We start from the raw sequence: 27,500 nt of genomic DNA, 5'->3' as shown, positions 1-27,500 counted from the left end.
TAACGAGCTCCGGCTCCGCACAGGAAGCGGCCACGCCCGTTTCCTGTCGCTAACGAGCTTCAGGTGGGCGGGCGATCGGAGTTGTGCGTCACACTAACGAGCTTCAGGTGGGCGGGCGATCGGAGTGGTGCGTCACGCTAACGAGCTTCAGGCGAGCGGACGGAGTGGTGCGTCACACGGACGTCGCCGAGCGGACAAACCCTCCGTCACGCGGACGTCGTCACTCGTTTATTTTTCCCGTAAATGAACGTCCCGTACTTCATGGGTACAGATGATGATCACATATTTATATTTTTATACATGTACAGATGCATCACATTGTGTCTATAGGGATGTCCTAATTATACACTAAGTAAGTCATGACTGGACCTCATCAACCAATCAGAATCAAGGACTGGCCCTAATCAGCCAATCAGAATCAAAGGACTGGACCTAATCAGCCAATCAGAATCAAAGGACTGGACCTAATCAGCCAATCAGAATCAAAGGACTGGACATAATCAGCCAATCAGAATCAAAGGACTGGACATAATCAGCCAATCAGAATCAAAGGACTGGACATAATCAGCCAATCAGAATCAAAGGACTGGACCTAATCAGCCAATGAGAATCAAAGGACTGGACCTAATCAGCCAATCAGAATCAAAGGACTGGACATAATGCGTTTTGTAAGAAAGCTGATTTACTGTAAGCCAGTTACAGTTACATTAGAAACATCAATTATAACAATATGCAAATTATAACAATATGCAAATTATAACAATATGCAAATTATAACAATATACATACACATTTATACAATCATAACAATATGCATACACATTTATACAATCATAACAATATGCATACACATTTATACAATTATAACAATATGCATACACATTTATACAATTATAACAATATGCATACACATTTATACAATTATAACAATGTGTGTGTGTGTGTGTGTGTGTGTGTGTGTGCGTTCGTGCGTGCGTGCGTGCGTGCGTGCATGCATGTATGTGTGTACGTATGTACGACATGCGTACATTTGTAGAAATGCATATAAATGTTGACTATAGGATATGAGTTACCAATCTGTCTCTATCTGGACATTAAAGACGTTAAAATGAACAATATTTTCACACTTTTATCTCATATCATGGTCATTCCTCACACCTATAATAGAATGGGAACATGTCCATTGTTCTGTATTTATCTCATATCATGGTCATTCCTCACACCTATAATAGAATGGGAACATGTCCATTGTTCTGTATTTATCTCATATCATGGTCATTCCTCACACCTATAATAGAATGGGAACATGTCCATTGTTCTGTATTTTTATATCAAAAGTCCATACAAATCTAATTTGTATTACTTCCTTTGAAGGAAATCGGTCTGACACGAAAAACTGTCCTGACAACAAGAGAAAACAGATCTACAAGTCATAGTTTGAAGACACAACAAGAGAAAACAGATCTACAAGTCATTCATCTTCGACACATTGGACGGACTTCAAAATAAAAGTCTTCCTGAACCCAGGGTTGTTACCGGGGTTACACTGTGTGATGTAACCCTGTCGCCACGGTTACCGTCCTCCCCAACACTGTGACAAGCCACCAATACCTCCTCGTGCTCCCCAACACCGTGACAAGCCACCACTACCTCCTCGAGATCCCCAACACCGTGACGAGCCGCCACTACCTCCTCTACAAGCTGATCAGACAGTCCTCCTCGTCCTCCCCAACACCGGCCTGGTTGTCACGGTCACAGCTTTCCACAGGCGTGGTGATGTCGTCCGTTTGGTCGGGCACACCGTTGCTAGGCTGGTTGCTAGGCTGGTCAATAAGCTGGTGGTCGCTAGGCGGGTGGTCGCTAGGGTAGTTGCTAGGCTGGTTGCTAGGGTGGTCGCTAGGGTGGTCGCTAGGCGGGTTGCTAGGCTGGTCAATAAGCTGGTGGTCGCTAGGCAGGTGGTTGCTAGGGTAGTCGCTAGGCTGGTTGCTAGGGTGGTCGCTAGGCGGGTGGTTACTCGGGTAGTCGCTAGGCTGGTTGCTAGGCTGGTCAATAAGCTGGTGGTCGCTAGGCTGGTCAATAGGCGGGTCGCTAGGCGGGTTGCTAGGCTGGTTGCTAGGGTAGTCGTTAGGCTGGTTGCTAGGGTAGTCGCTAGGCTGGTTGCTAGGCTGGTCGCTAGGCGGGTTCGCAGGTGGATGCTGGGCGGGGGGGTGGTACAGGAAGCAGTAGCCCCGCCCCTGAGGCAGTCGGCTCTTCACACTCAGCAGCAGATCTGTAGACTCCAGGGTCCTAAACTCCTCCCCGTTCCGGGTCCTAAACTCCTCCCCCTCCAGGGTCCTAAACTCCTCCCCCTCCAGGGTCCTAAACTCCTCCCCCTCCACCAGGACACTGAGGACGTAGGACTCTGGAATGAGAGAGACATAAAAACATATTAAAACTAGAAGTGCTCACAACTGGCTGCCAATGGTGACGTAATAGAGCGTCGCAGTCCCGCCTCCTACCCTGGACCAGGAAATGAAACCCAATGCATTTTCCTCATAGACATTTTTTAAAGTATTTATTTAAAGACGGTTACGCCGCGGACAAAGCCAACTCGAGTCGTGACAACTCATGACAACACAAACAATATTTTGGACCAAACAAATAATTACAAAGAAGAAAAACAACAAAAAAAGTGTTGTAACCTGCCGTTTTTTTCTTCTTTCTAATTATTTGTTTGGTCCAAAATATTGTTTGTGTTGTCATGAGTTGTCACGACTCGAGTTGGCTTTGTCCGCGGCGTAACCGTCTTTAAATAAATACTTTAAAAAATGTCTATGAGGAAAATGCATTGGGTTTCATTTCCTGGTCCAGGGTAGGAGGCGGGACTGCGACGCTCTATTACGATATGTTTCAATATTGGTTGGGTAACAGGTAACGTATGTATGTATACATGTATGGACAAGTTACCCGTAACAGGTAACGTATGTATGTATACATGTATGGATAAGTTACCCGTAACAGGTAACGTATGTATGTATACATGTATGGATAAGTTACCCGTAACAGGTAACGTATGTATGTATACATGTATGTAAGTTGTACTAAGTACTATACTGTGGTCGGCTGGATTTTTCTCAGAGGAATACTAGATGTTGATGGTGACGTAATAAAGATATGTATCAATGCCAGGTTATAACTGGCTGTCGATGGTGACGTAATAAAGATATGTATCAATGCCAGGTTATAACTGGCTGTCGATGGTGACGTAATAAAGATATGTATCAATGCCAGGTTATAACTGGCTGTCGATGGTGACGTAATAAAGATATGTATCAATGCCAGGTTATAACTGGCTGTCGATGGTGACGTAATAAAGATATGTATCAATGCCGGGTTATAACTGGCTGTCGATGGTGACGTAATAAAGATATGTATCAATGCCGGGTTATAACTGGCTGTCGATGGTGACGTAATAAAGATATGTATCAATGCCAGGTTATAACTGGCTGTCGATGGTGACGTAATAAAGATATGTATCAATGCCGGGTTATAACTGGCTGTCGATGGTGACGTAATAAAGATATGTATCAATGCCGGGTTATAACTGGCTGTCGATGGTGACGTAATAAAGATATGTATCAATGCCAGGTTATAACTGGCTGTCGATGGTGACGTAATAAAGATATGTATCAATGCCAGGTTATAACTGGCTGTCGATGGTGACGTAATAAAGATATGTATCAATGCCAGGTTATAACTGGCTGTCGATGGTGACGTAATAAAGATATGTATCAATGCCGGGTTATAACTGGCTGTCGATGGTGACGTAATAAAGATATGTATCAATGCCAGGTTATAACTGGCTGTCGATGGTGACGTAATAAAGATATGTATCAATGCCGGGTTATAACTGGCTGTCGATGGTGACGTAATAAAGATATGTATCAATGCCAGGTTATAACTGGCTGTCGATGGTGACGTAATAAAGATATGTATCAATGCCGGGTTATAACTGGCTGTCGATGGTGACGTAATAAAGATATGTATCAATGCCAGGTTATAACTGGCTGTCGATGGTGACGTAATAAAGATATGTATCAATGCCGGGTTATAACTGGCTGTCGATGGTGACGTAATAAAGATATGTATCAATGCCAGGTTATAACTGGCTGTCGATGGTGACGTAATAAAGATATGTATCAATGCCAGGTTATAACTGGCTGTCGATGGTGACGTAATAAAGATATGTATCAATGCCAGGTTATAACTGGCTGTCGATGGTGACGTAATAAAGATATGTATCAATGCCAGGTTATAACTGGCTGTCGATGGTGACGTAATAAAGATATGTATCAATGCCGGGTTATAACTGGCTGTCGATGGTGACGTAATAAAGATATGTATCAATGCCGGGTTATAACTGGCTGTCGATGGTGACGTAATAAAGATATGTATCAATGCCGGGTTATAACTGGCTGTCGATGGTGACGTAATAAAGATATGTATCAATGCCGGGTTATAACTGGCTGTCGATGGTGACGTAATAAAGATATGTATCAATGCCGGGTTATAACTGGCTGTCGATGGTGACGTAATAAAGATATGTATCAATGCCGGGTTATAACTGGCTGTCGATGGTGACGTAATAAAGATATGTATCAATGCCGGGTTATAACTGGCTGTCGATGGTGACGTAATAAAGATATGTATCAATGCCGGGTTATAACTGGCTGTCGATGGTGACGTAATAAAGATATGTATCAATGCTGGGTTATAACTGGCTGTCGATGGTGACGTAATAAAGGTAGGTTTCAGATTACATACATGTATACATAGAGGCATTACCTTTAATCCACCCGACACTGAAACATATTATTATTACGTCACCATCGACATCTAGTATAGTGTCTATACCTCCGAGCATACGCATAAAAAAGCCAGCGCGACCACAATTGACCATCTGCAGACCGCGGCCATGTTTCCATCAGAGTTTGGAAGCGCTCGTTTTCAGTAAAGCAATTATTGTCCTGCTGCCTCTTCAGGTGGTACGCAGTAACGCAGGGCCGTTGAGTGATGTCTAACGAGCGCTTCCAAACTCCAGCACTTAGAGAAAGTAGCTCATAACAACCTGTCTACGGTGGCTCTTTATGAAACAAACACTTTGAGGATAGAAAGAGGATAATTCAAGCTTTCCGTAACAGCTGCAATGTTGGTGAGTTTGACGTTGTTTAATACAATCAGATAGGACTGTTCTGATTGGATGAATGGGCTGTCATTGTAAGTTGCACCTAGGCAGCACCTTGACATTACCTTATATGGTAAGATGGCCGCAGTCTGCATATGGAGAATACTACATATACTACTATATATAATACTGCATATGGAGAATACTACATATACTACTATATATAATACTGCATATGGAGAATACTACATATACTACTATATATAATACTGCATATGCTACTATATATAATACTGCATATAGAATACTACATATACTACTATATATAATACTGCATATAGAATACTACATATACATATACATATGGAGAATACTTGTGCTCTGCTTGAAAATAGATAAGTGGAGAAGAGATCCAGTAGAACTAAATGTCAGGGAGGGACTAGTGGAGAAGAGATCCAGTAGAACTAAATGTCAGGGAGGGACTAGTGGAGAAGAGATCCATTAGAACTAAATGTCAGGGAGGGACTAGTGGAGAAGAGATCCAGTAGAACTAAATGTCAGGGAGGGACTAGTGGAGAAGAGATCCAGTAAAACTAAATGTCATGGAGGGACTAGTGGAGAAGAGATCCAGTAAAACTAAATGTCATGGAGGGACTAGTGGAGAAGAGATCCAGTAGAACTAAATGTCAGGGAGGGACTAGTGGAGAAGAGATCCAGTAGAACTAAATGTCAGGGAGGGACTAGTGGAGAAGAGATCCAGTAGAACTAAATGTCAGGGAGGGACTAGTGGAGAAGAGATCCAGTAGAACTAAATGTCAGGGAGGGACTAGTGGAGAAGAGATCCATTAGAACTAAATGTCAGGGAGGGACTAGTGGAGAAGAGATCCAGTAGAACTAAATGTCAGGGAGGGACTAGTGGAGAAGAGATCCAGTAGAACTAAATGTCAGGGAGGGACTAGTGGAGAAGAGATCCAGTAGAACTAAATGTCAGGGAGGGACTAGTGGAGAAGAGATCCAGTAGAACTAAATGTCAGGGAGGGACTAGTGGAGAAGAGATCCAGTAGAACTAAATGTCAGGGAGGGACTAGTGGAGAAGAGATCCAGTAGAACTAAATGTCAGGGAGGGACTAGTGGAGAAGAGATCCATTAGAACTAAATGTCAGGGAGGGACTAGTGGAGAAGAGATCCAGTAGAACTAAATGTCAGGGAGGGACTAGTGGAGAAGAGATCCAGTAGAAATAAATGTCAGGGAGGGACTAGTGGAGAAGAGATCCAGTAGAACTAAATGTCAGGGAGGGACTAGTGGAGAAGAGATCCAGTAGAACTAAATGTCAGGGAGGGACTAGTGGAGAAGAGATCCATTAGAACTAAATGTCAGGGAGGGACTAGTGGAGAAGAGATCCAGTAGAACTAAATGTCAGGGAGGGACTAGTGGAGAAGAGATCCAGTAGAACTAAATGTCAGGGAGGGACTAGTGGAGAAGAGATCCAGTAGAACTAAATGTCAGGGAGGGACTAGTGGAGAAGAGATCCATTAGAACTAAATGTCAGGGAGGGACTAGTGGAGAAGAGATCCAGTAGAACTAAATGTCAGGGAGGGACTAGTGGAGAAGAGATCCATTAGAACTAAATGTCGAGGAGGGACTAGTGGAGAAGAGATCCAGTAGAACTAAATGTCAGGGAGGGACTAGTGGAGAAGAGATCCATTAGAACTAAATGTCAGGGAGGGACTAGTGGAGAAGAGATCCATTAGAACTAAATGTCAGGGAGGGACTAGTGGAGAAGAGATCCAGTAGAACTAAATGTCAGGGAGGGACTAGTGGAGAAGAGATCCATTAGAACTAAATGTCAAGGAGGGACTAGTGGAGAAGAGATCCAGTAGAACTAAATGTCAGGGAGGGACTAGTGGTGAAGAGATCCAGTAGAACTAAATGTCAGGGAGGGACTAGTGGAGAAGAGATCCAGTAGAACTAAATGTCAGGGAGGGACTAGTGGAGAAGAGATCCAGTAGAACTAAATGTCAGGGAGGGACTAGTGGAGAAGAGATCCAGTAGAACTAAATGTCAGGGAGGGACTAGTGGAGAAGAGATCCATTAGAACTAAATGTCAGGGAGGGACTAGTGGAGAAGAGATCCAGTAGAACTAAATGTCAGGGAGGGACTAGTGGAGAAGAGATCCAGTAGAACTAAATGTCAGGGAGGGACTAGTGGAGAAGAGATCCATTAGAACTAAATGTCAGGGAGGGACTAGTGGAGAAGAGATCCAGTAGAACTAAATGTCAGGGAGGGACTAGTGGAGAAGAGATCCATTAGAACTAAATGTCGAGGAGGGACTAGTGGAGAAGAGATCCAGTAGAACTAAATGTCAGGGAGGGACTAGTGGAGAAGAGATCCATTAGAACTAAATGTCAGGGAGGGACTAGTGGAGAAGAGATCCATTAGAACTAAATGTCAGGGAGGGACTAGTGGAGAAGAGATCCAGTAGAACTAAATGTCAGGGAGGGACTAGTGGAGAAGAGATCCATTAGAACTAAATGTCAAGGAGGGACTAGTGGAGAAGAGATCCAGTAGAACTAAATGTCAGGGAGGGACTAGTGGTGAAGAGATCCAGTAGAACTAAATGTCAGGGAGGGACTAGTGGAGAAGAGATCCAGTAGAACTAAATGTCAGGGAGGGACTAGTGGTGAAGAGATCCAGTAGAACTAAATGTTAGGGAGGGACTAGTGGAGAAGAGATCCAGTAGAACTAAATGTCAGGGAGGGACTAGTGGAGAAGAGATCCAGTAGAACTAAATGTCAGGGAGGGACTAGTGGAGAAGAGATCCAGTAGAACTAAATGTCAGGGAGGGACTAGTGGAGAAGAGATCCAGTAGAACTAAATGTCAGGGAGGGACTAGTGGAGAAGAGATCCAGTAGAACTAAATGTCAGGGAGGGACTAGTGGAGAAGAGATCCAGTAGAACTAAATGTCAAGGAGGGACTAGTGGAGAAGAGATCCAGTAGAACTAAATGTCAGGGAGGGACTAGTGGTGAAGAGATCCAGTAGAACTAAATGTCAGGGAGGGACTAGTGGAGAAGAGATCCAGTAGAACTAAATGTCAGGGAGGGACTAGTGGAGAAGAGATCCAGTAGAACTAAATGTCAGGGAGGGACTAGTGGAGAAGAGATCCAGTAGAACTAAATGTCAGGGAGGGACTAGTGGTGAAGAGATCCAGTAGAACTAAATGTTAGGGAGGGACTAGTGGAGAAGAGATCCAGTAGAACTAAATATCAGGGAGGGACTAGTGGAGAAGAGATCCAGTAGAACTAAATGTCAGGGAGGGACTAGTGGAGAAGAGATCCAGTAGAACTAAATGTCAGGGAGGGACTAGTGGAGAAGAGATCCAGTAGAACTAAATGTCAGGGAGGGACTAGTGGAGAAGAGATCCAGTAGAACTAAATGTCAGGGAGGGACTAGTGGAGAAGAGATCCATTAGAACTAAATGTCAGGGAGGGACTAGTGGAGAAGAGATCCAGTAGAACTAAATGTCAGGGAGGGACTAGTGGAGAAGAGATCCAGTAGAACTAAATGTCAGGGAGGGACTAGTGGAGAAGAGATCCAGTAGAACTAAATGTCAGGGAGGGACTAGTGGAGAAGAGATCCAGTAGAACTAAATGTCAGGGAGGGACTAGTGGAGAAGAGATCCATTAGAACTAAATGTCAGGGAGGGACTAGTGGAGAAGAGATCCAGTAGAACTAAATGTCAGGGAGGGACTAGTGGAGAAGAGATCCATTAGAACTAAATGTAGAGGAGGGACTAGTGGAGAAGAGATCCAGTAGAACTAAATGTCAGGGAGGGACTAGTGGAGAAGAGATCCATTAGAACTAAATGTCAGGGAGGGACTAGTGGAGAAGAGATCCATTAGAACTAAATGTCAGGGAGGGACTAGTGGAGAAGAGATCCAGTAGAACTAAATGTCAGGGAGGGACTAGTGGAGAAGAGATCCATTAGAACTAAATGTCAAGGAGGGACTAGTGGAGAAGAGATCCAGTAGAACTAAATGTCAGGGAGGGACTAGTGGTGAAGAGATCCAGTAGAACTAAATGTCAGGGAGGGACTAGTGGAGAAGAGATCCAGTAGAACTAAATGTCAGGGAGGGACTAGTGGAGAAGAGATCCAGTAGAACTAAATGTCAGGGAGGGACTAGTGGAGAAGAGATCCAGTAGAACTAAATGTCAGGGAGGGACTAGTGGAGAAGAGATCCATTAGAACTAAATGTCAGGGAGGGACTAGTGGAGAAGAGATCCAGTAGAACTAAATGTCAGGGAGGGACTAGTGGAGAAGAGATCCAGTAGAACTAAATGTCAGGGAGGGACTAGTGGAGAAGAGATCCATTAGAACTAAATGTCAGGGAGGGACTAGTGGAGAAGAGATCCAGTAGAACTAAATGTCAGGGAGGGACTAGTGGAGAAGAGATCCATTAGAACTAAATGTCGAGGAGGGACTAGTGGAGAAGAGATCCAGTAGAACTAAATGTCAGGGAGGGACTAGTGGAGAAGAGATCCATTAGAACTAAATGTCAGGGAGGGACTAGTGGAGAAGAGATCCATTAGAACTAAATGTCAGGGAGGGACTAGTGGAGAAGAGATCCAGTAGAACTAAATGTCAGGGAGGGACTAGTGGAGAAGAGATCCATTAGAACTAAATGTCAAGGAGGGACTAGTGGAGAAGAGATCCAGTAGAACTAAATGTCAGGGAGGGACTAGTGGTGAAGAGATCCAGTAGAACTAAATGTCAGGGAGGGACTAGTGGAGAAGAGATCCAGTAGAACTAAATGTCAGGGAGGGACTAGTGGTGAAGAGATCCAGTAGAACTAAATGTTAGGGAGGGACTAGTGGAGAAGAGATCCAGTAGAACTAAATGTCAGGGAGGGACTAGTGGAGAAGAGATCCAGTAGAACTAAATGTCAGGGAGGGACTAGTGGAGAAGAGATCCAGTAGAACTAAATGTCAGGGAGGGACTAGTGGAGAAGAGATCCAGTAGAACTAAATGTCAGGGAGGGACTAGTGGAGAAGAGATCCAGTAGAACTAAATGTCAGGGAGGGACTAGTGGAGAAGAGATCCAGTAGAACTAAATGTCAAGGAGGGACTAGTGGAGAAGAGATCCAGTAGAACTAAATGTCAGGGAGGGACTAGTGGTGAAGAGATCCAGTAGAACTAAATGTCAGGGAGGGACTAGTGGAGAAGAGATCCAGTAGAACTAAATGTCAGGGAGGGACTAGTGGAGAAGAGATCCAGTAGAACTAAATGTCAGGGAGGGACTAGTGGAGAAGAGATCCAGTAGAACTAAATGTCAGGGAGGGACTAGTGGTGAAGAGATCCAGTAGAACTAAATGTTAGGGAGGGACTAGTGGAGAAGAGATCCAGTAGAACTAAATATCAGGGAGGGACTAGTGGAGAAGAGATCCAGTAGAACTAAATGTCAGGGAGGGACTAGTGGAGAAGAGATCCAGTAGAACTAAATGTCAGGGAGGGACTAGTGGAGAAGAGATCCAGTAGAACTAAATGTCAGGGAGGGACTAGTGGAGAAGAGATCCAGTAGAACTAAATGTCAGGGAGGGACTAGTGGAGAAGAGATCCATTAGAACTAAATGTCAGGGAGGGACTAGTGGAGAAGAGATCCAGTAGAACTAAATGTCAGGGAGGGACTAGTGGAGAAGAGATCCAGTAGAACTAAATGTCAGGGAGGGACTAGTGGAGAAGAGATCCATTAGAACTAAATGTCAGGGAGGGACTAGTGGAGAAGAGATCCAGTAGAACTAAATGTCAGGGAGGGACTAGTGGAGAAGAGATCCATTAGAACTAAATGTCGAGGAGGGACTAGTGGAGAAGAGATCCAGTAGAACTAAATGTCAGGGAGGGACTAGTGGAGAAGAGATCCATTAGAACTAAATGTCAGGGAGGGACTAGTGGAGAAGAGATCCATTAGAACTAAATGTCAGGGAGGGACTAGTGGAGAAGAGATCCAGTAGAACTAAATGTCAGGGAGGGACTAGTGGAGAAGAGATCCATTAGAACTAAATGTCAAGGAGGGACTAGTGGAGAAGAGATCCAGTAGAACTAAATGTCAGGGAGGGACTAGTGGTGAAGAGATCCAGTAGAACTAAATGTCAGGGAGCGACTAGTGGAGAAGAGATCCAGTAGAACTAAATGTCAGGGAGGGACTAGTGGTGAAGAGATCCAGTAGAACTAAATGTTAGGGAGGGACTAGTGGAGAAGAGATCCAGTAGAACTAAATGTCAGGGAGGGACTAGTGGAGAAGAGATCCAGTAGAACTAAATGTCAGGGAGGGACTAGTGGAGAAGAGATCCAGTAGAACTAAATGTCAGGGAGGGACTAGTGGAGAAGAGATCCAGTAGAACTAAATGTCAGGGAGGGACTAGTGGAGAAGAGATCCAGTAGAACTAAATGTCAGGGAGGGACTAGTGGAGAAGAGATCCAGTAGAACTAAATGTCAAGGAGGGACTAGTGGAGAAGAGATCCAGTAGAACTAAATGTCAGGGAGGGACTAGTGGTGAAGAGATCCAGTAGAACTAAATGTCAGGGAGGGACTAGTGGAGAAGAGATCCAGTAGAACTAAATGTCAGGGAGGGACTTGTGGAGAAGAGATCCAGTAGAACTAAATGTCAGGGAGGGACTAGTGGAGAAGAGATCCAGTAGAACTAAATGTCAGGGAGGGACTAGTGGTGAAGAGATCCAGTAGAACTAAATGTTAGGGAGGGACTAGTGGAGAAGAGATCCAGTAGAACTAAATATCAGGGAGGGACTAGTGGAGAAGAGATCCAGTAGAACTAAATGTCAGGGAGGGACTAGTGGAGAAGAGATCCAGTAGAACTAAATGTCAGGGAGGGACTAGTGGAGAAGAGATCCAGTAGAACTAAATGTCAGGGAGGGACTAGTGGAGAAGAGATCCAGTAGAACTAAATGTCAGGGAGGGACTAGTGGAGAAGAGATCCATTAGAACTAAATGTCAGGGAGGGACTAGTGGAGAAGAGATCCAGTAGAACTAAATGTCAGGGAGGGACTAGTGGAGAAGAGATCCAGTAGAACTAAATGTCAGGGAGGGACTAGTGGAGAAGAGATCCAGTAGAACTAAATGTCAGGGAGGGACTAGTGGAGAAGAGATCCATTAGAACTAAATGTCAGGGAGGGACTAGTGGAGAAGAGATCCAGTAGAACTAAATGTCAGGGAGGGACTAGTGGAGAAGAGATCCATTAGAACTAAATGTCGAGGAGGGACTAGTGGAGAAGAGATCCAGTAGAACTAAATGTCAGGGAGGGATTAGTGGAGAAGAGATCCATTAGAACTAAATGTCAGGGAGGGACTAGTGGAGAAGAGATCCATTAGAACTAAATGTCAGGGAGGGAGTAGTGGAGAAGAGATCCAGTAGAACTAAATGTCAGGGAGGGACTAGTGGAGAAGAGATCCATTAGAACTAAATGTCAAGGAGGGACTAGTGGAGAAGAGATCCAGTAGAACTAAATGTCAGGGAGGGACTAGTGGTGAAGAGATCCAGTAGAACTAAATGTCAGGGAGGGACTAGTGGAGAAGAGATCCAGTAGAACTAAATGTCAGGGAGGGACTAGTGGAGAAGAGATCCAGTAGAACTAAATGTCAGGGAGGGACTAGTGGAGAAGAGATCCAGTAGAACTAAATGTCAGGGAGGGACTAGTGGAGAAGAGATCCATTAGAACTAAATGTCAGGGAGGGACTAGTGGAGAAGAGATCCAGTAGAACTAAATGTCAGGGGACTAGTGGAGAAGAGATCCAGTAGAACTAAATGTCAGGGAGGGACTAGTGGAGAAGAGATCCATTAGAACTAAATGTCAGGGAGGGACTAGTGGAGAAGAGATCCAGTAGAACTAAATGTCAGGGAGGGACTAGTGGAGAAGAGATCCATTAGAACTAAATGTCAAGGAGGGACTAGTGGAGAAGAGATCCAGTAGAACTAAATGTCAGGGAGGGACTAGTGGTGAAGAGATCCAGTAGAACTAAATGTCAGGGAGGGACTAGTGGAGAAGAGATCCAGTATAACTAAATGTCAGGGAGGGACTAGTGGTGAAGAGATCCAGTAGAACTAAATGTCAGGGAGGGACTAGTGGAGAAGAGATCCAGTAGAACTAAATGTCAGGGAGGGACTAGTGGAGAAGAGATCCAGTAGAACTAAATGTCAGGGAGGGACTAGTGGAGAAGAGATCCAGTAGAACTAAATGTCAGGGAGGGACTAGTGGAGAAGAGATCCAGTAGAACTAAATGTCAGGGAGGGACTAGTGGAGAAGAGATCCAGTAGAACTAAATGTCAGGGAGGGACTAGTGGAGAAGAGATCCAGTAGAACTAAATGTCAAGGAGGGACTAGTGGAGAAGAGATCCAGTAGAACTAAATGTCAGGGAGGGACTAGTGGAGAAGAGATCCAGTAGAACTAAATGTTAGGGAGGGACTAGTGGAGAAGAGATCCAGTAGAACTAAATGTCAGGGAGGGACTAGTGGAGAAGAGATCCAGTAGAACTAAATGTCAGGGAGGGACTAGTGGAGAAGAGATCCAGTAGAACTAAATGTCAGGGAGGGACTAGTGGAGAAGAGATCCAGTAGAACTAAATGTCAGGGAGGGACTAGTGGAGAAGAGATCCAGTAGAACTAAATGTCAGGGAGGGACTAGTGGAGAAGAGATCCATTAGAACTAAATGTCAGGGAGGGACTAGTGGAGAAGAGATCCAGTAGAACAAATGTCAGGGAGGGACTAGTGGAGAAGAGATCCAGTAGAACTAAATGTCAGGGAGGGACTAGTGGAGAAGAGATCCAGTAGAACTAAATGTCAGGGAGGGACTAGTGGAGAAGAGATCCAGTAGAACTAAATGTCAGGGAGGGACTAGTGGAGAAGAGATCCAGTAGAACTAAATGTCAGGGAGGGACTAGTGGAGAAGAGATCCATTAGAACTAAATGTCAGGGAGGGACTAGTGGAGAAGAGATCCAGTAGAACTAAATGTCAGGGAGGGACTAGTGGAGAAGAGATCCAGTAGAACTAAATGTCAGTCAGGGACTAGTGGAGAAGAGATCCATTAGAACTAAATGTCGAGGAGGGACTAGTGGAGAAGAGATCCAGTAGAACTAAATGTCAGGGAGGGACTAGTGGAGAAGAGATCCATTAGAACTAAATGTCAGGGAGGGACTAGTGGAGAAGAGATCCATTAGAACTAAATGTCAGGGAGGGACTAGTGGAGAAGAGATCCAGTAGAACTAAATGTCAGGGAGGGACTAGTGGAGAAGAGATCCATTAGAACTAAATGTCAAGGAGGGACTAGTGGAGAAGAGATCCAGTAGAACTAAATGTCAGGGAGGGACTAGTGGTGAAGAGATCCAGTAGAACTAAATGTCAGGGAGGGACTAGTGGAGAAGAGATCCAGTAGAACTAAATGTCAGGGAGGGACTAGTGGAGAAGAGATCCAGTAGAACTAAATGTCAGGGAGGGACTAGTGGAGAAGAGATCCAGTAGAACTAAATGTCAGGGAGGGACTAGTGGAGAAGAGATCCATTAGAACTAAATGTCAGGGAGGGACTAGTGGAGAAGAGATCCAGTAGAACTAAATGTCAGGGAGGGACTAGTGGAGAAGAGATCCAGTAGAACTAAATGTCAGGGAGGGACTAGTGGAGAAGAGATCCAGTAGAACTAAATGTCAGGGAGGGACTAGTGGAGAAGAGATCCAGTAGAACTAAATGTCAGGGAGGGACTAGTGGAGAAGAGATCCATTAGAACTAAATGTCAGGGAGGGACTAGTGGAGAAGAGATCCAGTAGAACTAAATGTCAGGGAGGGACTAGTGGAGAAGAGATCCAGTAGAACTAAATGTCAGGGAGGGACTAGTGGAGAAGAGATCCAGTAGAACTAAATGTCAGGGAGGGACTAGTGGAGAAGAGATCCAGTAGAACTAAATGTCAGGGAGGGACTAGTGGAGAAGAGATCCAGTAGAACTAAATGTCAGGGAGGGACTAGTGGAGAAGAGATCCAGTAGAACTAAATGTCAGGGAGGGACTAGTGGAGAAGAGATCCAGTAGAACTTAATTTCAGGGAGGGACTAGTGGAGAAGAGATCCAGTAGAACTAAATGTCAGGGAGGGACTAGTGGAGAAGAGATCCATTAGAACTAAATGTCAAGGAGGGACTAGTGGAGAAGAGATCCAGTAGAACTAAATGTCAGGGAGGGACTAGTGGTGAAGAGATCCAGTAGAACTAAATGTCAGGGAGGGACTAGTGGAGAAGAGATCCAGTAGAACTAAATGTCAGGGAGGGACTAGTGGTGAAGAGATCCAGTAGAACTAAATGTCAGGGAGGGACTAGTGGTGAAGAGATCCAGTAGAACTAAATGTCAGGGAGGGACTAGTGGAGAAGAGATCCAGTAGAACTAAATGTCAGGGAGGGACTAGTGGAGAAGAGATCCAGTAGAACTAAATGTCAGGGAGGGACTAGTGGAGAAGAGATCCAGTAGAACTAAATGTCAGGGAGGGACTAGTGGAGCAGAGATCCAGTAGAACTAAATGTCAGGGAGGGACTAGTGGAGAAGAGATCCAGTAGAACTAAATGTCAAGGAGGGACTAGTGGAGAAGAGATCCAGTAGAACTAAATGTCAGGGAGGGACTAGTGGTGAAGAGATCCAGTAGAACTAAATGTCAGGGAGGGACTAGTGGAGAAGAGATCCAGTAGAACTAAATGTCAGGGAGGGACTAGTGGAGAAGAGATCCAGTAGAACTAAATGTCAGGGAGGGACTAGTGGAGAAGAGATCCAGTAGAACTAAATGTCAGGGAGGGACTAGTGGAGAAGAGATCCAGTAGAACTAAATGTCAGGGAGGGACTAGTGGAGAAGAGATCCAGTAGAACTAAATGTCAGGGAGGGACTAGTGGAGAAGAGATCCATTAGAACTAAATGTCAGGGAGGGACTAGTGGAGAAGAGATCCATTAGAACTAAATGTCAGGGAGGGACTAGTGGAGAAGAGATCCAGTAGAACTAAATGTCAGGGAGGGACTAGTGGAGAAGAGATCCAGTAGAACTAAATGTCAGGGAGGGACTAGTGGAGAAGAGATCCAGTAGAACTAAATGTCAGGGAGGGACTAGTGGAGAAGAGATCCAGTAGAACTAAATGTCAGGGAGGGACTAGTGGAGAAGAGATCCAGTAGAACTAAATGTCAGGGAGGGACTAGTGGAGAAGAGATCCAGTAGAACTAAATGTCAGGGAGGGACTAGTGGAGAAGAGATCCAGTAGAACTAAATGTCAGGGAGGGACTAGTGGAGAAGAGATCCAGTAGAACTAAATGTCAGGGAGGGACTAGTGGAGAAGAGATCCAGTAGAACTAAATGTCAGGGAGGGACTAGTGGAGAAGAGATCCAGTAGAACTAAATGTCAGGGAGGGACTAGTGGAGAAGAGATCCAGTAGAACTTAATTTCAGGGAGGGACTAGTGGAGAAGAGATCCAGTAGAACTAAATGTCAGGGAGGGACTAGTGGAGAAGAGATCCAGTAGAACTAAATGTCAGGGAGGGACTAGTGGAGAAGAGATCCAGTAGAACTAAATGTCAGGGAGGGACTAGTGGAGAAGAGATCCAGTAGAACTAAATGTCAGGGAGGGACTAGTGGAGAAGAGATCCAGTAGAACTAAATGTCAGGGAGGGACTAGTGGAGAAGAGATCCATTAGAACTAAATGTGAGGGAGGGACTAGTGGAGAAGAGATCCAGTAGAACTAAATGTCAGGGAGGGACTAGTGGAGAAGAGATCCAGTAGAACTAAATGTCAGGGAGGGACTAGTGGAGAAGAGATCCAGTAGAACTAAATGTCAGGGAGGGACTAGTGGAGAAGAGATCCAGTAGAACTAAATGTCAGGGAGGGACTAGTGGAGAAGAGATCCAGTAGAACTAAATGTCAGGGAGGGACTAGTGGAGAAGAGATCCATTAGAACTAAATGTCAGGGAGGGACTAGTGGAGAAGAGATCCAGTAGAACTACATGTCAGGGAGGGACTAGTGGAGAAGAGATCCAGTAGAACTAAATGTCAGGGAGGGACTAGTGGAGAAGAGATCCAGTAGAACTAAATGTCAGGGAGGGACTAGTGGAGAAGAGATCCAGTAGAACTAAATGTCAGGGAGGGACTAGTGGAGAAGAGATCCAGTAGAACTAAAGGTCAGGGAGGGACTAGTGGAGAAGAGATCCAGTAGAACTAAATGTCAGGGAGGGACTAGTGGAGAAGAGATCCAGTAGAACTAAATGTCAGGGAGGGACTAGTGGAGAAGAGATCCAGTAGAACTAAATGTCAGGGAGGGACTAGTGGAGAAGAGATCCAGTAGAACTAAATGTCAGGGAGGGACTAGTGGAGAAGAGATCCAGTAGAACTAAATGTCAGGGAGGGACTAGTGGAGAAGAGATCCAGTAGAACTAAGACTAGTTTCGGCCACGTCCCCAAAAATTGTATTCGCCTAAAATCTAACGAAATTCAGTCAATTAAAAGTAGAGTGAAAGTAATAGATGGTTGCCATGGCGATCACCTTGCTGGAAGCGAGCTGCACACTGCTGTGTTAACTGTCCAATGGTGGTGGTCGGCAACACTCCCATAGCTGTGGGGTTCTGGTCCGGTTCTGGAGAGCACACTGTCAGGAAGTCCTGCACGCGCGCACGCGCACACACAGACATGCACACAGACATGCACACACAGACACACACACACACACTTGATTAAAATGTTGACAATCGAAGATACAGCAACATATCGTATCGTTTTGCGATGCAAATAATTGTTTGTATCGAAAATCAATACTAAGTACATATTCCGCAATTTTAAGAAGAAAAAAGAAAAAGATGGGTTTAATTACTTTTCCATTCCATATCGCTGCACTATTGGTCTATTGATAAATGTGTGTATTCTCTGTGTTCGTGTCAAGGTGTGGGTTTGTCCATAATGTGTGTATTCTCTGTGTTCATGTCAAGGTGAGGGTTTGTCCATAATGTGTGTATTCTCTGTGTTCGTGTCAAGGTGAGGGTTTGTCCATAATGTGTGTATTCTCTGTGTTCGTATCAAGGTGTGGGTTTGTCCATAATGTGTGTATTCTCTGTGTTCATGTCAAGGTGAGGGTTTGTCCATAATGTGTGTATTCTCTGTGTTCATGTCAAGGTGAGGGTTTGTCCATAATGTGTGTATTCTCTGTGTTCATGTCAAGGTGAGGGTTTGTCCATAATGTGTGTATTCTCTGTGTTCGTGTCAAGGTGAGGGTTTGTCCATAATGTGTGTATTCTCTGTGTTCGTGTCAAGGTGTGGGTTTGTCCATAATGTGTGTATTCGCTGTGTTCATGTCAAGGTGAGGGTTTGTCCATAATGTGTGTATTCTCTGTGTTCATGTCAAGGTGAGGGTTTGTCAATAATGTGTGTATTCTCTGTGTTCATGTCAAGGTGAGGGTTTGTCCATAATGTGTGTATTCTCTGTGTTCATGCCAAGGTGAGGGTTTGTCCATAATGTGTGTATTCTCTGTGTTCATGTCAAGGTGTGGGTTTGTCCATAATGTGTGTATTCTCTGTGTTCATGTCAAGGTGAGGGTGTGTCCATAATGTGTGTATTCTCTGTGTTCATGTCAAGGTGAGGGTTTGTCCATAATGTGTGTATTCTCTGTGTTCATGTCAAGGTGAGGGTTTGTCCATAATGTGTGTATTCTCTGTGTTCATGTCAAGGTGAGGGTTTGTCCATAATGTGTGTATTCTCTGTGTTCATGTCAAGGTGAGGGTTTGTCCATAATGTGTGTATTCTCTGTGTTCATGTCAAGGTGAGGGTTTGTCCATAATGTGTGTATTCTCTGTGTTCGTGTCAAGGTGAGGGTTTGTCCATAATGTGTGTATTCTCTGTGTTCGTGTCAAGGTGTGGGTTTGTCCATAATGTGTGTATTCGCTGTGTTCATGTCAAGGTGAGGGTTTGTCCATAATGTGTGTATTCTCTGTGTTCATGTCAAGGTGAGGGTTTGTCAATAATGTGTGTATTCTCTGTGTTCATGTCAAGGTGAGGGTTTGTCCATAATGTGTGTATTCTCTGTGTTCATGCCAAGGTGAGGGTTTGTCCATAATGTGTGTATTCTCTGTGTTCATGTCAAGGTGTGGGTTTGTCCATAATGTGTGTATTCTCTGTGTTCATGTCAAGGTGAGGGTGTGTCCATAATGTGTGTATTCTCTGTGTTCATGTCAAGGTGAGGGTTTGTCCATAATGTGTGTATTCTCTGTGTTCATGTCAAGGTGAGGGTTTGTCCATAATGTGTGTATTCTCTGTGTTCATGTCAAGGTGAGGGTTTGTCCATAATGTGTGTATTCTCTGTGTTCATGTCAAGGTGAGGGTTTGTCCATAATGTGTGTATTCTCTGTGTTCATGTCAAGGTGAGGGTTTGTCCATAATGTGTGTATTCTCTGTGTTCATGTCAAGGTGAGGGTTTGTCCATAATGTGTGTATTCTCTGTGTTCATGTCAAGGTGAGGGTTTGTCCATAATGTGTGTATTCTCTGTGTTCATGTCAAGGTGAGGGTTTGTCCATAATGTGTGTATTATCTGTGTTCATGTCAAGGTGAGGGTTTGTCCATAATGTGTGTATTCTCTGTGTTCATGTCAAGGTGAGGGTTTGTCCATAATGTGTGTATTCTCTGTGTTCATGTCAAGGTGAGGGTTTGTCCATAATGTGTGTATTCTCTGTGTTCATGTCAAGGTGAGGGTTTGTCCATAATGTGTGTATTCTCTGTGTTCATGTCAAGGTGAGGGTTTGTCCATAATGTGTGTATTCTCTGTGTTCATGTCAAGGTGAGGGTTTGTCCATAATGTGTGTATTCTCTGTGTTCATGTCAAGGTGAGGGTTTGTCCATAATGTGTGTATTCTCTGTGTTCATGTCAAGGTGAGGGTTTGTCCATAATGTGTGTATTCTCTGTGTTCATGTCAAGGTGAGGGTTTGTCCATAATGTGTGTATTCTCTGTGTTCATGTCAAGGTGAGGGTTTGTCCATAATGTGTGTATTCTCTGTGTTCATGTCAAGGTGAGGGTTTGCCCATAATGTGTGTATTCTCTGTGTTCATGTCAAGGTGAGGGTTTGTCCATAATGTGTGTATTCTCTGTGTTCATGTCAAGGTGAGGGTTTGTCCATAATGTGTGTATTCTCTGTGTTCGTGTCAAGGTGAGGGTTTGTCCATAATGTGTGTATTCTCTGTGTTCGTATCAAGGTGTGGGTTTGTCCATAATGTGTGTATTCTCTGTGTTCATGTCAAGGTGAGGGTTTGTCCATAATGTGTGTATTCTCTGTGTTCATGTCAAGGTGAGGGTTTGTCCATAATGTGTGTATTCTCTGTGTTCATGTCAAGGTGAGGGTTTGTCCATAATGTGTGTATTCTCTGTGTTCGTGTCAAGGTGAGGGTTTGTCCATAATGTGTGTATTCTCTGTGTTCGTGTCAAGGTGTGGGTTTGTCCATAATGTGTGTATTCGCTGTGTTCATGTCAAGGTGAGGGTTTGTCCATAATGTGTGTATTCTCTGTGTTCATGTCAAGGTGAGGGTTTGTCAATAATGTGTGTATTCTCTGTGTTCATGTCAAGGTGAGGGTTTGTCCATAATGTGTGTATTCTCTGTGTTCATGCCAAGGTGAGGGTTTGTCCATAATGTGTGTATTCTCTGTGTTCATGTCAAGGTGTGGGTTTGTCCATAATGTGTGTATTCTCTGTGTTCATGTCAAGGTGAGGGTGTGTCCATAATGTGTGTATTCTCTGTGTTCATGTCAAGGTGAGGGTTTGTCCATAATGTGTGTATTCTCTGTGTTCATGTCAAGGTGAGGGTTTGTCCATAATGTGTGTATTCTCTGTGTTCATGTCAAGGTGAGGGTTTGTCCATAATGTGTGTATTCTCTGTGTTCATGTCAAGGTGAGGGTTTGTCCATAATGTGTGTATTCTCTGTGTTCATGTCAAGGTGAGGGTTTGTCCATAATGTGTGTATTCTCTGTGTTCATGTCAAGGTGAGGGTTTGTCCATAATGTGTGTATTCTCTGTGTTCATGTCAAGGTGAGGGTTTGTCCATAATGTGTGTATTCTCTGTGTTCATGTCAAGGTGAGGGTTTGTCCATAATGTGTGTATTATCTGTGTTCATGTCAAGGTGAGGGTTTGTCCATAATGTGTGTATTCTCTGTGTTCATGTCAAGGTGAGGGTTTGTCCATAATGTGTGTATTCTCTGTGTTCATGTCAAGGTGAGGGTTTGTCCATAATGTGTGTATTCTCTGTGTTCATGTCAAGGTGAGGGTTTGTCCATAATGTGTGTATTCTCTGTGTTCATGTCAAGGTGAGGGTTTGTCCATAATGTGTGTATTCTCTGTGTTCATGTCAAGGTGAGGGTTTGTCCATAATGTGTGTATTCTCTGTGTTCATGTCAAGGTGAGGGTTTGTCCATAATGTGTGTATTCTCTGTGTTCATGTCAAGGTGAGGGTTTGTCCATAATGTGTGTATTCTCTGTGTTCATGTCAAGGTGAGGGTTTGTCCATAATGTGTGTATTCTCTGTGTTCATGTCAAGGTGAGGGTTTGTCCATAATGTGTGTATTCTCTGTGTTCATGTCAAGGTGAGGGTTTGCCCATAATGTGTGTATTCTCTGTGTTCATGTCAAGGTGAGGGTTTGTCCATAATGTGTGTATTCTCTGTGTTCATGTCAAGGTGAGGGTTTGTCCATAATGTGTGTATTCTCTGTGTTCATGTCAAGGTGAGGGTTTGTCCATAATGTGTGTATTCTCTGTGTTCATGTCAAGGTGAGGGTTTGTCCATAATGTGTGTATTCTCTGTGTTCATGTCAAGGTGAGGGTTTGTCCATAATGTGTGTATTCTCTGTGTTCATGTCAAGGTGAGGGTTTGTCCATAATGTGTGTATTCTCTGTGTTCATGTCAAGGTGAGGGTTTGTCCATAATGTGTGTATTCTCTGTGTTCATGTCAAGGTGAGGGTTTGTCCATAATGTGTGTATTCTCTGTGTTCATGTCAAGGTGAGGGTTTGTCCATAATGTGTGTATTCTCTGTGTTCATGTCAAGGTTTGTCCATAATGTGTGTATTCTCTGTGTTCATGTCAAGGTGAGGGTTTGTCCATAATGTGTGTATTCTCTGTGTTCATGTCAAGGTGAGGGTTTGTCCATAATGTGTGTATTCTCTGTGTTCATGTCAAGGTGAGGGTTTGTCCATAATGTGTGTATTCTCTGTGTTCATGTCAAGGTGAGGGTTTGTCCATAATGTGTGTATTCTCTGTGTTCATGTCAAGGTGAGGGTTTGTCCATAATGTGTGTATTCTCTGTGTTCGTGTCAAGGTGAGGGTTTGTCCATAATGTGTGTATTCTCTGTGTTCATGTCAAGGTGAGGGTTTGTCCATAATGTGTGTATTCTCTGTGTTCATGTCAAGGTGAGGGTTTGTCCATAATGTGTGTATTCTCTGTGTTCGTGTCAAGGTGAGGGTTTGTCCATAATGTGTGTATTCTCTGTGTTCATGTCAAGGTGAGGGTTTGTCCATAATGTGTGTATTATCTGTGTTCATGTCAAGGTGAGGGTTTGTCCATAATGTGTGTATTCTCTGTGTTCATGTCAAGGTGAGGGTTTGTCCATAATGTGTGTATTCTCTGTGTTCATGTCAAGGTGAGGGTTTGTCCATAATGTGTGTATTCTCTGTGTTCATGTCAAGGTGAGGGTTTGTCCATAATGTGTGTATTCTCTGTGTTCATGTCAAGGTGAGGGTTTGTCCATAATGTGTGTATTCTCTGTGTTCATGTCAAGGTGAGGGTTTGTCCATAATGTGTGTATTCTCTGTGTTCATGTCAAGGTGAGGGTTTGTCCATAATGTGTGTATTCTCTGTGTTCATGTCAAGGTGAGGGTTTGTCCATAATGTGTGTATTCTCTGTGTTCATGTCAAGGTGAGGGTTTGTCCATAATGTGTGTATTCTCTGTGTTCATGTCAAGGTGAGGGTTTGTCCATAATGTGTGTATTCTCTGTGTTCATGTCAAGGTGAGGGTTTGTCCATAATGTGTGTATTCTCTGTGTTCATGTCAAGGTGAGGGTTTGTCCATAATGTGTGTATTCTCTGTGTTCATGTCAAGGTGAGGGTTTGTCCATAATGTGTGTATTCTCTGTGTTCATGTCAAGGTGAGGGTTTGTCCATAATGTGTGTATTCTCTGTGTTCATGTCAAGGTGAGGGTTTGTCCATAATGTGTGTATTCTCTGTGTTCATGTCAAGGTGAGGGTTTGTCCATAATGTGTGTATTCTCTGTGTTCATGTCAAGGTGAGGGTTTGTCCATAATGTGTGTATTCTCTGTGTTCATGTCAAGGTGAGGGTTTGTCCATAATGTGTGTATTCTCTGTGTTCATGTCAAGGTGAGGGTTTGTCCATAATGTGTGTATTCTCTGTGTTCATGTCAAGGTTTGTCCATAATGTGTGTATTCTCTGTGTTCATGTCAAGGTGAGGGTTTGTCCATAATGTGTGTATTCTCTGTGTTCATGTCAAGGTGAGGGTTTGTCCATAATGTGTGTATTCTCTGTGTTCATGTCAAGGTGAGGGTTTGTCCATAATGTGTGTATTCTCTGTGTTCATGTCAAGGTGAGGGTTTGTCCATAATGTGTGTATTCTCTGTGTTCATGTCAAGGTGAGGGTTTGTCCATAATGTGTGTATTCTCTGTGTTCGTGTCAAGGTGAGGGTTTGTCCATAATGTGTGTATTCTCTGTGTTCGTGTCAAGGTGAGGGTTTGTCCATAATGTGTGTATTATCTGTGTTCGTGTCAAGGTGAGGGTTTGTCCATAATGTGTGTTTTCTCTGTGTTCATGTCAAGGTGAGGGTTTGTCCATAATGTGTGTATTCTCTGTGTTCACAATGGCGTTTACGCTAATATCGTGAGCGGACGGCCATCTCCGTGAACTTTACGTTGACGTTGGTTGGTCGGAAACTCTGCTGATATCAGCGTCAGCTCCAGGGAGGTGTAAAGGGCATACGGCCTGATATCAGCGTCAGCTCCAGGGAGGTGTAAAGGGCATACGGCCTGATATCAGCGTCAGCTCCAGGGAGGTGTAAAGGGCATACGGCCTGCAGCGTATATTTATCTAGAAGGCTTTAGTCTTCATGCTGAATCAATAAATAGTTCCCAAACCTCAGATAAAATATGTAGGCATGTGTCCCCAACATTGGTCAGCACATACAAAAATGATAGCCTATATAAATGCCGAGTATCACCTGTATGCCTAAATGCATGCATTCTAGAGGCATATATATTGGTCAAGTTAACCTATGATCCCATACAGAAACTGCCCCCGCAAGCCCGACACCTTTTTATTTATTTATTAGGATATTTCTAGCATGCGCGATTGCGCTGCTCACTCTCGGCAGCCTTCTACTCGCAGTGCAACGCGTTGTGAGCTTGTAGATCTACTCGCAGTGCAACGCGTTGTGAGCTTGTAGATCTACTCGCAGTGCAACGCGTTGTGAGCTTGTAGATCTACTCTCCTATCTCCCTCCCTGCAAGCAACATCGAGGGTTACGCCGTCCTTCGGCTACAGTATATAAAAAAATCACACCTGTGTGAAATGAGTGGTGCAACTCCCCCCACTCTCTCTCTCTCTCTCTCCCTCATTAGCAGGCAACAGTGCAGCACTATCTCTCTCTCTCTGTTTCTGGCACAACAGCGCCCCTACTGGTACTCATGAGTCACACATGAGTCACACACAAACATAGTCACACACAAACATAGTCACACACAAACATAGTCACACACAAACATAGTCACACACAAACACACACACAAACATAGTCACACACAAACATAGTCACACACAAACACACACACAAACATAGTCACACACAAAGTCAAAGTCATACGATTTTTGTCACACACGTTACCGCAGTGAAATTTGTTCTCCGCATTTGACCCATCTCTTGGAGCGGTGAGCCGCAGCGTGCGCCACGCTCGGGAATCATTTGATTAGTAGATTTGACCACCAATCCAACCCTTTGATGCTGAGTGTCAAGCAGGGAGGCATTGGGTCCCATTTTTACAGTCTTTGGTATGACCCGGCCGGGGATCGAACCCCTGACCTCCCAGTTTCAGGGCGGACACTCTAACCACAAGGCCACTGAGCTGAGCAAACATAGTCACACACAGACATAGTCACACACAAACATAGGTTAACACGGACATTGCTGTTCCTTGGAGTGGTTGCACCACTCACAAAGTAGAAGACCACATTTAGCCTATACTGAATGGCATCAGCATGTTGACAGAGACTCGGCCAATTAAAGTTTCACGTAGGCCTACTGGCCTAATGCCTTTGCTGCAAGCACTATATCTGCCTCCATTTGTGTCGTGGTATTAATTTATAATAACGTATATTGATCACATGCGGACGCCACAGAGAATAGCCAACTCTTAGCATCAGGCTTGATGTTGGATCGGATGAAATACAGTCCAAAGGATGAAATACAGTCCAAAGGATGAAATACAGTCCAAAGGATGAAATACAGTCCAAAGGATGAAATACAGTCCAAAGGATGAAATACAGTCCAAAGGATGAAATACAGTCCAAAGGATGAAATACAGTCCAAAGGATGAAATACAGTCCAAAGGATGAAATACAGTCCAAAGGATGAAATACAGTCCAAAGGATGAAATACAGTCCAAAGGATGAAATACAGTCCAAAGGATGAAATACAGTCCAAAGGATGAAATACAGTCCAAAGGATGAAATACAGTCCAAAGGATGAAATACAGTCCAAAGGATGAAATACAGTCCAAAGGATGAAATACAGTCCAAAGGATGAAATACAGTCCAAAGGATGAAATACAGTCCAAAGGATGAAATACAGTCCAAAGGATGAAATACAGTCCAAAGGATGAAATACAGTCCAAAGGATGAAATACAGTCCAAAGGATGAAATACAGTCCAAAGGATGAAATACAGTCCAAAGGATGAAATACAGTCCAAAGGATGAAATACAGTCCAAAGGATGAAATACAGTCCAAAGGATGAAATACAGTCCAAAGGATGAAATACAGTCCAAAGGATGAAATACAGTCCAAAGGATGAAATACAGTCCAAAGGATGAAATACAGTCCAAAGGATGAAATACAGTCCAAAGGATGAAATACAGTCCAAAGGATGAAATACAGTCCAAAGGATGAAATACAGTCCAAAGGATGAAATACAGTCCAAAGGATGAAATACAGTCCAAAGGATGAAATACAGTCCAAAGGATGAAATACAGTCCAAAGGATGAAATACAGTCCAAAGGATGAAATACAGTCCAAAAACGGATTAATCCCACAAGAACCGCACGCTCCGGTCCGGTGGATGAACCCATGTTGGTGTTTTAAGAACCCATGTTGGTGTTTTAAGAACCCATGTTGGTGTTTTAAGAACCCATGTTGGTGTTTTAAGAACCCATGTTGGTGTTTTAAGAACCCATGTTGGTGTTTTAAGAACCCATGTTGGTGTTTTAAGAACCCATGTTGGTGTTTTAAGAACCCATGTTGGTGTTTTAAGCATTATGTTATGCTTTAGCTATTAAGAAATCACACCCGTGTGAACTGAGTGGTGCAAGGTCTTATATAGTCTTATCAGCTATGTCAGTGACGTCACACACTAACCATAGTAACCATGCTCACCTTTGCACGGACACGTATACAGATACACAAACATAGATACAGACAAAGCTGGTTGTTGGAGTGGTTTGCACCACAGATCTACAAGCTCATAGCGCGCCACCGAGTGGCGCGCTACGAGCCTGTAGGTCTGCTATTTTTGAAAATTCGTGAAAATGTGGCATTTTTAACTAAAATATTGGCTTCTGGGTGGGGGGGTCCCTGGAACTACATATTTTCAGATGGGGGTCCGTGGCCCAATAGAGATAATTCTGGGGGTCCTTGACATGAAAAAGGTTGAGCACCACTGAAATGGAAACATGGGTTTTTCAGAAAAAATTATGCCTTTTTTTTTAATCGACCTCAGTCCAAAATGGATTAAACATGTCCTGTGTCCATATATTTGCTTTCCAAATCTGGACAGGGCAGGGAATCAATCACCAGTAATCAATTAATCAAATAGGCCAAAGGAAAATGATCAGATTGTATAACCCTGCAGTGCATTCATCAGTAAGGGCTTTTATCATCGCAGAGTTTTAATATAGCATTTGGTCGTGTGGTGAACAGTACAAATAAACTTCTTTCTCATTATCTGAAAGTAACATCAGTTAACTTATTAACGTTCTGACATTTAACAAGGAGTGAAGCAATGCGT

General features: G+C 43.8%; 1 protein-coding gene across 1 annotated transcript in view; it reads right to left on the bottom strand.

Moving 5' to 3' along the window:
• Nucleotides 1–672: 672 nt before the first annotated feature.
• rin3 (Ras and Rab interactor 3) overlaps nucleotides 673–27,500 on the bottom strand; it is a gene marked incomplete at its 5' end in the record, with an annotated part of 47,598 nt that continues 20,770 nt past the window's right edge. Inside the window, 2 exons of the mRNA XM_079530949.1 lie at nucleotides 673–2,401; nucleotides 17,732–17,846. Of these exons, the coding sequence (XP_079387075.1) occupies nucleotides 1,695–2,401; nucleotides 17,732–17,846 (822 nt within the window). The 3' untranslated portion in view covers nucleotides 673–1,694. The remainder of the gene's footprint in view (nucleotides 2,402–17,731; nucleotides 17,847–27,500) is intronic.

This window comes from Electrona antarctica (assembly GCF_951216825.1).
Source record: "Electrona antarctica genome assembly, contig: scaffold_64, whole genome shotgun sequence".
In the NCBI taxonomy this organism is placed as follows: Eukaryota; Metazoa; Chordata; class Actinopteri; order Myctophiformes; family Myctophidae; genus Electrona; species Electrona antarctica.
Note: the sequence above shows the minus strand (reverse complement) of the source record. Positions and strands in the feature narration are given on the sequence as shown.